General features: G+C 40.8%; 1 protein-coding gene across 1 annotated transcript in view; it reads right to left on the reverse strand.

Annotated features, from left to right (window-relative positions):
• The window catches only part of HTT (huntingtin), an 84,524-nt gene extending 73,468 nt beyond the window's left edge, over positions 1–11,056 (reverse strand). The window contains 4 exon segments of the mRNA XM_037385890.1: positions 324–383; positions 3,940–4,060; positions 4,481–4,564; positions 10,680–11,056. Coding sequence (XP_037241787.1) covers positions 324–383; positions 3,940–4,060; positions 4,481–4,564; positions 10,680–10,780 — 366 coding nt within the window. The 5' untranslated portion in view covers positions 10,781–11,056.
• Between the last annotated feature and the right edge of the window lie 1,476 nt (positions 11,057–12,532).

The raw sequence follows: 12,532 nt of genomic DNA on the forward strand, positions 1-12,532 counted from the left end.
ATCATGAATATGAATATAAACATCATGAAATCATGAATCATTTGGGTGCAGAGTCACTAAGGTTAACTCAGACTGCTGTTCACACCAAATGCTCATGCATTTTCTGCCAGATAAGCTTTCAGGAACTGGTTAAATCTAAACAATGGGGCCAATAGTGAGGAAATGGGTAAAATAATGCATTAAACAGTCACAAATCCTTCCTAAGTGAAACTTTGACCTTGATATTAAAAGACATACACTATTTATTCACACTAATGCCACATTCCACCATACTAAAACACTTAATAAATACCTTATTTCAGAAGAACATGGAAGAAACTCACCTTTTTAATCTCTTTATACAATTCTAATTGTAACCTAGGCAGATTGGAATCCATCAAAGCCTGCAATAAAATGCATTGAGAATGTACTGTATCAGAGAGGGGGCACTTTACAGGAACAATGTTACACTTGCAATAAAACAGCTTTGAAAAAGGCACAAAACTATCTAACTGCCCCTATATTTGATGTATAACCAAAAAAGTGTTAAAAGACAGACACCTTTATCTTTCCCACAAACACAAAACAGAACTGTGAACAAATTTTACAAACAGTTATTTGCACTTATATATTGACTGCTTTACCCATTCTACCTAAAAAAAGACCATATGGGATCAGACCACAGGCAGCGCCAACCTAACATGCTTTCTGGCAACGACCAGGAATAGATACTCATTAATAGAACATTAAAACACAAAAATAGTATTCACAAGCAGCAAGAGGTATTCCCTGCTGTACATCCCCAGCATCAAGTAGTCCTCTACTACTTCTCAAACTGAGGCTGTGCTTGTACCATTACCTTTAACAGCCTTTGAAAAACCCTTCTTTCATGAATCAGCCTATTTTCTGCACCCATTTATTACCACAAGGTGTTTTGGACACCGTATGTATCACATCCCAAGATCTAATCAAGCATGCTGTGCCAGAGCACACATTGTAGTTTGAACCTGCAGTCTGGCTAAGAACTAGGGATACATGAAATCAAAGCAAGCACCCAAAAGTAGTAATTTTCTCTTCAGCTCAACTCGATCATTCCCTCTCAGTCTCTAAAACAGCAGACAAGGAAAAAAATATTAAAACAGTTCTGCTTATATACAATCTCTTCCTATAGAATATTTTGTATACAAATGATTACCCTTTCTCTTACATTTTGTTCCTATTTATGAACATCCCAATTCTTCAGATTAAATGAAAGCTTCACACCGTGGTGTAAGTGCTATAATGTTTAGTATTCCATTCTTCTGTCCTTGCCCAGTAACTCCTAATTTTCTATCTGTTTTCTTGACCACCAGCCATTAAGCTCACATCTTCAAAGGATTCCTCATGACTACAAAATTTTACATGGCACATGCTGATGTAGAGGCCGCAACTGCTTTAATATGGTCAGTGAAGTACCTGTGGCTCCTCCACAGCATGATTCCCCTAGACTAAAACTCTGTGCCCCAAAACTTCATTACCCCCAATTATACCAATCATCATAATAAAATGGTACTACCTTCCCCAGAAAAATCTTACCTGGCTCGTATCTTTATTGTCATAAGCACCCCAACTACTAACTGCAGGTGCCTAGATGACAGTAGGTAGGGATAAGTTTTGTGATATAGGTGAGATTTAAGTTTTATGAGAAGTTCGCTGCCCCTGTATATAAGGATATCAAGCAACACAAAAAGGCACCAGGTACTATTTGGCTTCAAGGATAAATTGTCCTTACACCACACTCAACTGGAGTTTGCGTACCTATCTTTTTAGCAGGCTAGAATCTAGCAAGTCACCCTAACCAGAAAAAAAAACTATAAGCACAGTCAATCCAAATTACTACAAATAATAAATCACAGTTACTGAGACCAACTGTACTCCAATCTGTATCAGTCCCACAGTATCGTCAGCACAGAGAATACTACATTATACATCAGCTTCAGAAACATGACAGCTTCAGTAACACCTTACCCACAGAAACCTGTTAATTCCCAACTTGGTATTTTTTCTTTTAAATATAGATATCACCAAGGCTAATTAAACATGGAGCCCTTTATGCTGTTTGTGATATTCTGACAGGTCAGCATAGTGATACTTGAAGACGACCTAGAGAGTGTTTACCTAAACTTATTTGCCGTTTCAGTTTATAGTCATGTCTACACAGAAGTGTTAGCATCTTAATTATACTAACACGCATAAACTCCAGACAGACACAGTTACACAAGTAACACATCTGTATTCTTATATTTAAAGAGAGAAAATATAAAGCATCTTTCTGGCAAAAGAATTAGCCTCTAAAAGGCCTGAGGTACTAAAAAAGTTAAACGTTGACTAATAGGCAAGCTTAGGGGCCCAGCTCACAAGCATGACTGCTACTTGCACAATCAAAAATAAAGCTGCCCATCTTTTTGTCTCTGCATTTATATGCAAGAGCATGTCTGCCTAAAGATGTTGCTTTCACAAAGCATAAACCAGAAATAGAACACAAACTATGACCAGCTTTGATAAGTCTGATGCTTCCAAGTGGTTGGAATATCACAACTATGACCACTTCATAGCTGTGACCAGTCGACTGGCAAGCTTAATGACTGATAGAAGACTGTCGTTTAAAAATCACAGTAATGTTTAAAACAGGAAGTACCATACAAAAATTTGAAAAGGAAAAAAACCCTTAAGTTTTTCAAGGTATCTTGAAACTTGCCAGAAAACAACAATATTAAATAGATTGTTAATTATTAAAAAGGTTAATTTTATACCAAGCCTACAGAAGAGTTTGGTGGAAAGAGAAATGTTTCAGAGATCTTTTAAAGCAAATTAAGTTACATCATGGTGTATACATTTCATAGAGTGCTGGACTCCGGCAGATGGAAAAACTTTTAAACCAGAACACACACAGCAAAGTGCTACAGGGCAAAACAAACAAAAAAAACCAAGACACTTGCACTTCCTCATTCCCTATCATTATGAGATATACTACATAATCAGTAAGCTTTCTCCATACAACTTTCAGCCACAAGCTCAACTCCCAACACTTAATTCATTCAGATATCAAACAAATATAAGTTAACCGAGAGAAATCCTTACAGAAATAGGGTTGTTTTGTTTGCTTGCTTCTACACACCCCTTCATGCTAAAGAAAATCATTACTTGTGTATTTCTAAAGCACTTAAACTTTGCATCAACTACATCAATTATGCAGGTACATTACATTGACTCAGAGGTCAAGTATTTCAGAAAACTGGGGGGGGGCGCGGAGCTGGGGAAGAAAGGGCAGATGAAGGTAAACTTGTCCTGGAAGCAGCACCTCAAAGCAATTACTCAGAAGGCTCATTTTGAGACACTTGAATCAAGATTTAGACCTTGCTTGACCTCATATGAATGCCCATCTGCTCTTGTCCAACAAGCACTTTATTCTGGATCACATTAACTTCCAGAACACCATATTTATCTTTATTATTATCTAAAAGCTCCTCCTCCAATATCAGCAAATCACACTACCTGAATTACAGCATACTACTAGTTTGGAATGAAAAGCCATTACATTTTTCAGTCAGCTTTTTAATAATATTTTTACATTTCCTCACATTAAGTATCTTTATGTTTACAGAGCAATATAACAGAGTATTCCTCCCATACAACAAAATTATTTTAGAAAAGCCCATGTTCTTGTTTTGGTTAATGAATGACTGAAGAAAAGAATGCATTAGAACTATGAATGACAGAAGACAAGTATCTTTATCTGGGCATAAAAAGCTCACCTAAGAGCATGTACACAATTCAGCAAAGCAGCTTACTTAATCTCTTACAGTATGAGAGATCATCAACAATAAGAAAAGCAACTAAAAGAACATCAGTGTGAATTAATACAGGACACTGCATCAAGAAGAGGAAAAATCTGATAGTACAGCACATGAAAGTTCTTACTTTAATAACTTTATTAAGGCATTCATCAGCAACCATCCGGACATCAGATTCTGCATCCTCACTGCAGAGGAGAAAGAGTTCCATAGCAATTCCCAGCAGCTTCTGAAATTCTGGAGAATTTCTAAATAAACAAACATTAGGAAGTTACTATGTACACTATGCAAACATCAACACTATTTTTGAGGGAGTTTCAGAATCCAGCTACACATGTATGATACACAGTAATACACAGGGAGGGGACATTCAGTGGATTAAGATTCAGAAGATCATTGCCTTTTCCTACATAATCTGGTAAGGTATTTGACCCCTGTGCTTCAGTTTCTCTGTCTGAGGCGGAAAGGTCATGCCTAATCTACAAATGGGTAAACATTACTTACTCCTTAGATTTTGGGCTGGTTAAAAAAAATAGTAAAATTGTACCATTCCAGTTTTAAACAAAAGTTGAACATTTAACATCAGCAATTATCAGGAAACCTCCAAATAACTAACACTCCAAAGTAGCTATCCATAGTAAGGCAATACATTAGAGACACTGTCTTACCTTAAAGACTGAGCAACTATGTTTTCACATATTGTTAGGCAATGATTCACTCGATCTTTCTTGGTAGTTGAAAGTTCTTTCTTTCTAAAAGAAGAACACAATGATAATGAGTCTGAGATAACTTCACTTTAAAAGTGAACAGTGACCATTTAAACACTCTTGCTAGAATAGTTTCTAATGATTATACAACAAAATGATGCACTCTTCTGGTCATTTTATCAATAGTTGTATAACAACTACCTGTAGTCCCACAACTTCAATATATTAACTGCTGCTGAGAGCAGGCAAGCCCACAAGAAGAAGGAAAGGTAGACACTTGGAAAAAGAATTAATCATTTAACAGGGAATATCATATTAATTCTGTAACTTTCACTGAGAAAATATCTGGGGAACAGAACTAAAGAATGAAAAGCAGTAAAGGAAGGTAAAAGTGGAGTGGACCTAGAACAACACTGAAATAAAGAAACTGATAGAAAGAAAAAGGCTGGGGAAAAAATGCCATGAGAACAAGTCTTGCAGACTTAAAAATACCACTTTTCAAAAGACCTTCCTCACACATATCACCACCTTAGGCTTTTTTTTGTCTGGCAAGTTCTTGAAACTTAAGAGTTTTATTAAACTGTTTTGTATCTGAACTGGAAAAGATGCCAAGGCAATCCTACCTCACACCGCATTCCTCCAAATGGTTCTGTAATTACAGAAATAGCAAAGCTCTCCTTGGGCAAAGTCTATGCCCATCAAAAATAATGTCCCTATAGTAACACTGGATATAGTCCAGGAAAGGCCAAGGCTAGTCAACTCACCGCAAGAGTGTAACGTGAAGGGAGTAACATTCACAGAATCAAAGAATGCATATCTACAAGCAATGCAGAGTACAATATGAAAAGCTTCTACTTCGCAAAATCTGTTTAACATTCGCTTCAATGTGATCTAAGATCCTATAGTCCATTACACCTGAGTCTAGAACAGAAGCTTCTGCCATGCTCCACCCCCAAAGGAACTGAAAAAACCCCATATATTCACAACTATGACTGACATTTTTCACTCACATTCACAGAGATTCTTCCCTTTTATTTTCCAAGTAAGAACTGTATCTTTTAGCATTAATTTTCTGTCTTAAAAAAATAGCAAAACCATCAAATAGCAAAAGGCTTCTGAACTAGAAGTTGGAAAACCATGTGAACAGCCTGGACTTACATTGACATAGTTAACGCAACATTAAGGACATACAAGTAGCCAATAAACACATTAAATTAAGCTAACTCAAAACACATTGTTAGACAAAAATTTTGAATAAGCAAGCTGTAATATTCAAGAGCTTTAGCTCAAATAATAGTACAGTTTTTGAGGGGAAAAAAATCATCATTCTTTGCAAGTACCCCTGTTCTTTTTCTTCCATCAGGTTGGAAGCAGGGGGTTGAAAAGTGTTAACTCCCAAGGTTTTGGTTTTCCTTCCAAGGATCCTCTCATCTCACCTCTTAAACTTTCTAAAAGGGCAAGTATTTTTTAAATAGTTCTGAACAAACCCATTTTTTCCATTATAATTTGGTAATATCTTGTTTAGGTAAGCTCTACTGTTGCTCAAAGAGGATCTCTTCTTTGGCTTGTGTTCTTATGCAACTGGCAGAATACGAGTAGCCAACCTGAATTTGATCCAGACATACAATGCCTTTCTCTCCATCTTGAAAAAGCAACACAGAGTCTTTACCATCACTTTCAGTTCAGATCACCTCCAAGAAAACAGCCAATACTTCCTAAAATGTCCAACTGATTTTGCACCTTAAGCACCATTTATATGAACAGGTACCTAAGAAAATGAGTAAGTAATTTCAACTTTTGTGATAATTTTACCTAATACTGCCCACATCTCTTCTGAGCACCGTTTTCAGTACACATTCAAACCAAGAACAGAATAGACACGTCTGAACTTGCCCACAAGCTCACTATTTCAGACAGAAAACATATTAAAGACGTTGCTGGATGAGAGTGCTTTCAGAATAAAGTTCTTTATCATCTACACATAATATAGCCCTGAGCAAGGCAGGCAGTAGTGTTCAGTACTAATCAGAGTAGTACAAATCAATCTCTTTGGCAGATTTCTCTAAACAGAGAGCTCACCTGACACTGAATCTAGCACCTCATAGAAAGAAGTAACTTAAAAAATTGAAAAAGGCCTGACTAGAGAAAATGTAATGTGAAAACTTAGAAGGAACACATATAAATAACAAGTTACCATTTAAACTGAAATAACAGAAACTAGAGGCGAAGACTAACTACTAGTTACTATCCAAAGCGAAAGAGGAACAAACATCCAACTGAGTTTGCTGTACTGAATCTTTCACCTGCCATTTGGTTATTTAACTTCAAAAAAATCTGCTTTTGACAAAATAGAAAAAAAGGTGGAAGACAAACACTTGATGAATGTTGTGTGCACCCACATTTTCTGTGCCTACAGAGGAACAGTATCTAAAACACATGATTTTTTATTAAAAAAAACAAACACAACAAAAAAGGCCTTTATTTAGAAGTATTGTGAAGCCCTCAGGCAAACTGCTGATGAGCATACTCAGGAGGACAAAAGCAGCATCACACATTTCTTAGGAGAGAGCTGAAGTAGCAAGCCCCAAGCTAAGGTCATTTAAGTTTGATGAATAACAGAAGGCCAGAGATACTGGAAATAGCGGTTATCTACAGGAAAGCTTCATCCCACATGCAGAGGAATTTAACCTTCTGAGTACTTCTACAGACATTCTCTAGCCGAGAAGATTAATAAACAATATAAGAAAACCAGCAAGCCCAGATAATTTTGCACTCTGAGTTCTGATAATCTGGCTACAAAGAGATGCAGCTCACTGATGCTAATTTTTATCAGGCCTTCAAATTAAGGATATATAAAAATAGTACTGAAGCTCTAAAGCTGAACCAGCATTAAGAAAAAGGGCCAAGCCAAACGGCTTGACAATAATCTTGAGAAAAGTAATGAGAAACTCAAAAAAGAATCTATTAATAACAAAGAGAAATATGAGTGGATCAATGTTTAGTAACAGACAGCGATGGAGAGTAAAATTAACTAAACAGGTCTACAACACACCCTAGAAAAGCTAACTCCAAAAAAATATCTAGGAACCACCACTGACAAGCAGGGCAATATGTATTATCCACACAGTTCATGTTGTCTTCAGATAAGCAAAAAAATTCATGATACCGCTACATACAGAACTGATGAAACCAATTTACAACCACAGCTTCAAACATAAAAAATCCAGGAAAAATAATGAGTATAGAAAAATGCATATTACTGAAGGGCACTTTGGCTCTTGCAGTATCTTTTGCTGTAAAGATAATGGTTAGAATTAAATTTAAGGGGAAAAATAAATCAGAATAGGGCACAATGAAAAACAATTACAGTAATGAACTATTAGAACTGTTGACAAGAGAAAAGGTGAAGAATCAACCTTTGGATTCATCAAATCAAAGCTAAACACCTTTCCAGAAGAAACATTAGCAAGTCATTCTCTTCTCAGCTCACTGGTAAAATGGTAAAAATGAATAAAATGTAAAATATAGGATGAACTGCGATGGCCCATCTGCTTTTTAGTTTAGTTGCGTAAACTCTGAATTTTTACATCATACTAATTGGATTTTAAGTTATTGGTAGCTTTGTAATCCAAAACAAGACATCTAACTCCAATCAAAATTTAAGGGTCTGAAAAAGCCAAAAAGAGATACAGAAGAAAATAAAGTGCCTCAGCAGACATGTATAGAAGGAATATGATGACAGAAGAGCTCAAACCAAATTTTCATAAAGGAAAGGAAAACAGCAACAGATAAGCAACTAACAACATCCAAGTGTAATGTGTAATAAAAGCATAACACATCATTATTACCAATTAAAATCTCTCAAAGCAGAAAAAGCTTTCACCTTCCTGGTAAAGGCTTGAATTCAATTAATATTTCAAGAAAAAAAGTAAAGCCAGAATAACACTTTTATCAAAAGTTCAGAAGTCGCTGTCTCAAAATAGAATGAAGAAAAACTTCAATACATGTGCAAACAGTTAAGTCTTCTCTACCCCAACCTCTGACCTTAAAACATTTCATAGCAGGAGACAGACAGCCCTTAGTACGACTCATTCACTAAGAAGATGTAGAATGCTCAGTTTCTACCAAAAATATTTTAAACCATTTTTGCCTACTCCAACATAAAACATTGTTAAAAATTAATATTTTTAATCATGTAGAGGTCACGTTATATTGTTGTAAATTAAGGTAGTTTATTTTGGGAGAAAAAAATTAGAGGTGGGTAGTTAATTTTACTTTTACTGTAGTGAAAAAGTCCAACAGCACCTGTAATAATGAGATTATAATTTAAGGAATGACAGCTTCTCGCTTGTCTAATTTAGGAATCAGGACAACTCTGATCTAACAGACAATGTCAAATAGATAACTAATGAAATTATTAAAAAGCAAACCAGTAGCATTTATGTGAATACATTCACCCATTAATTTATTCTTTTATTACTGACAGGTAAGCTCTCACTGTTTTATAACAGAAACACACAGAATGATAGGAAGTTACCACACAGAACTACGAAATATTTAAGTGCTATTTGTACAGAAGCATAATGAAGATGAACACCTCTCCCCAAACACAAGAAAAACACAGAAGCAATTTTCCTTTCCCATTCACTTCAAACAAGAAATAAAATAAATATATAAAATGTAGACAGTATTGCGAATTACATCCAATATGTCACCTGGTATTTCACTAAAAGTTTGGGAAACTTCAGCAAAGACTGCCACAATATCCTTTCACAGGCTTTTATGAGGCTTAGTGCCGTTACTGAATTTGTATAGCTCCTGAGGGCATGCAGTAACATGAGTTTTCTGAAAAAATATGTAGCCTACTTTTAAACACAAAGCAAAGTCAACAAGGACAACAACAACCCTAACTTTTTGATGTTTTCAGTAGCGTATGCCTAAATTCAGACCCCCGAACCAGACAGAACATTTCAGGACCTTCTTTTGAAATACCATGATCTATCTCATCAGTAACTTTCCGGATTTTTTTCACCTACATATAGGAAAGATTGCCAATAGATGGCCATCTATCCTCCATGTCACACAAAATACTAACACAAAAAGTACACAACAGAGAAATCTGTCCCTGCAATAAGGCAGCTAAAACCAATTAGCTCATGAAGAAGAGATTCTTCATCTATTATGCCTTAAAACTGCACTGAGATTGCTTGAGACCACACTCTCCAAACAGCATCAACCATGATAACTTAGCTGGCATCCACATCAGAATGTACTGTGGGAGCAGGTGGCCAAGAGCCCCGCTCCACTGCTTGACATCCTCTGCCAAAACACTATGAAACTGCCAATTTAGAAGTTACCTGTTCCTCAGCCCTTCTGCTTCTCGTGTCCTCAACAGCTGGAGCAAAAGTACTAACGTGACCCATGCATTTATCCTGTAAAGATCTTAGCGTCTTTCCACCTGTTCAATAAATGTTATTTGTAAAGACTAAAGTGAGAGGGGCAGCACCGTGGTACTGAACAGCTCCTGGCCCTTGCCCTCAGTAACGCCTCCGGATGGGAAACCCAAATAGTTTAGGAGCAGAATACATTTGTCCCTAACAATTAAGAAAGAAAAAGGGTACCGAAAAATATTTAAATCAATTCCTTTTAGGTCTCTGCACAGCAAATCACAGCACAAGATTTTACGTGAAGTTTGCTGTAAACAGACATCCACACCAACTCCCCGCAGAGGCATCAGAACTCAGACTTTATGAGCCTTAGTGCTTTAAGTTATGTTTAGGCAGTTCTTGCCTTTTTCCCAGCAGCGTATTAGCCGAAAAGGTTTTCCTTCCTAGAACCAGCCTGTGAATCCCATACAACATTCTTCTATCTCGCGTTCGTTACCCATACTGCTGTTTTTCAAACGTGCATGCCCAGAAAGTTTACTCCTAGCTTAAACTTAACGAGCGAGCAGGCAGCACTCCCAGACAGGCACAGCCCCCTGCCAAGGACAGGGCAGCACCCCAGGCCTAACTCCTGCGGGGACCACCAGCTGCCTCGCAGGCTGCCAGCGGCCCCGGAGCGGCAGCGGCCTGGCGGGGCGGCCTCCCCCGGGCCAGGGGGAACGACGCTGCCGAAGCCCTTCGGGAGCCCTCCCGACCCTCGGATGCGGGTCACTCACGGTCTCTGGAGAGGCTCCTCGGGGATGGCAGCCGGACCCTGCTGCTGCTGGAAGGAGCGCAGCGACTCGAAGGCCTTCATCAGCTTCTCCATGGTGGCCATGTCCGCTCCGCCCGCGCCGGCAACACCGACCCGCCACTCCTCCCCGCCCTCTCGCAAGCGCCCGGCGGCGCCCGCCCTCCTCTTGGTGGGCCCGACTCTCCTCCTTCTCCTCGCCCTCCTCCCGGACTCGCTCTCTCCCACTCGCCCGGCGCGCTGAAGCCAGCCGGAGCGCCGCTGCCAGCTCACGCCGCGCCGCCCGTCACTGCCGCAATGAATGAGGGAGACGCCGGAGGGGGCCGCGAGCACGCCCTGGCTGCCCCGCCGCCATCTTGAATCCGTCCCATCAGTCCCCACGCCACTGCCTCGTCCCCGCCCCCTCCCCGGGAGGCCCCGCCCACCGCGGAGCGGGGTCCCAGCCCCGGGCTCCGCCGCGCCGGAGGCACATGCGCGCACCACCCCCCACCCCCCCGCCCCGGCCTGGCGTCACGTGCGCCCTCGCGTACGCGCACACGACGGCACGCGGGCCCGCTAAAGCGGGGGGGGGGGGGGGAGGGAAAGCAGGGAGAGCGACAGGCTCTCTGCCCAATCAGAAAGAGGGCTCCACCCCTTCCCGGATGCCACGGTGCAGCTGGTCAGGCCGGCGCCAGCCCGCGAGGAGGCCCGAGGGCGCTCCCCGCCGCGGAGCGGGAAGGATGCGCTGGGTCCTAGAGCCCGCCGGCCGGCAGCACCGCGGCGCCTCCTGCGGGGGAAGGAGGCGGCCGCCCCCCGCGCAGGAGGCGAGCGGCCCCCCCGGCCCCGCAGCGAGGGCGCTGCCTGGTTTGTCTTCGCACGGGGAGGGGGGCTGCCCTCATCCGTGCGTGGCACGGGCCGTGCCAGCGCTCCCGCGCCCCGCAGGAGCAGAGAGTGCTGCCCCCAGCGCGCCGCGCCGAGCGGAGCCGCTGCCGCACCGCACCCGCGAGAGCCGCAGCACACGCTCCCTGCGCCCAGCGGGTACCCCCCGGGCGCCCCCGCTCGCGGTTCCAGCAAGCCGGCTCGGTGTACGGGGGCCTGCCAACGGTGCTGCCGGCATTCCGGCTTTTAGGCAGCACGCAGGAAAGCGGGAACACTTAAGAGAACAGGACACTTAACACTTGGCAACGCACCCGCTCGCCTCTCAGCGCTGCTCTTGCCGTCCAGGACTTGCTTTACCAGAGGATGCTTTTTGCACTCCTAAAGTGTGTATTAAATATACAGTATACAATAGAGACAGTACATAGATACTAAGATCGTTGGTTCTATGACTAAGTACTTAATTAAAATCGACAGTAGTGTGAACTTTCCCATTACAACCAGGCTGTAATGTATCTAGTTGCTGACACACATTTTAAATGATAACTGCTAAGAACTGGCAAGTGAACTTGTATCTCAAACACATAAAATCGGTTCCATCAATGGAAAGGGAGAGCAGCTGTTGGAACTTTTAAGCATGAAATTCCCAGTAATGACGTAATAGGCAACTTGGCTATTGCTAGCAGGAATGGACAGTCTTTGGATAAATCACGACATGAGCCACCATACTGATGACATTCTTGCCAAATGCTCAGTATAACAGCACTCTGCTGTTATTACCATTAGCTTTATTACCATGTTAAGAAGATAAACCCTTTTAGAACATTTCTCTGAAAGTAAACCTATCTACAGTACTGAAAGCAATTCAGCCTACAGCAAAACCCCTATTATAAATGTGTAACAAAATGTGAACTTCCAAGGTAAAAAGACTAATTTTCCCGATTATTTTACAGTAAAGCTTGCAGAGAGTTTTCTCTGGAACAT

The sequence above is a fragment of the Falco rusticolus genome, chromosome 1 (assembly GCF_015220075.1).
Source record: "Falco rusticolus isolate bFalRus1 chromosome 1, bFalRus1.pri, whole genome shotgun sequence".
Classification (NCBI taxonomy): Eukaryota; Metazoa; Chordata; class Aves; order Falconiformes; family Falconidae; genus Falco; species Falco rusticolus.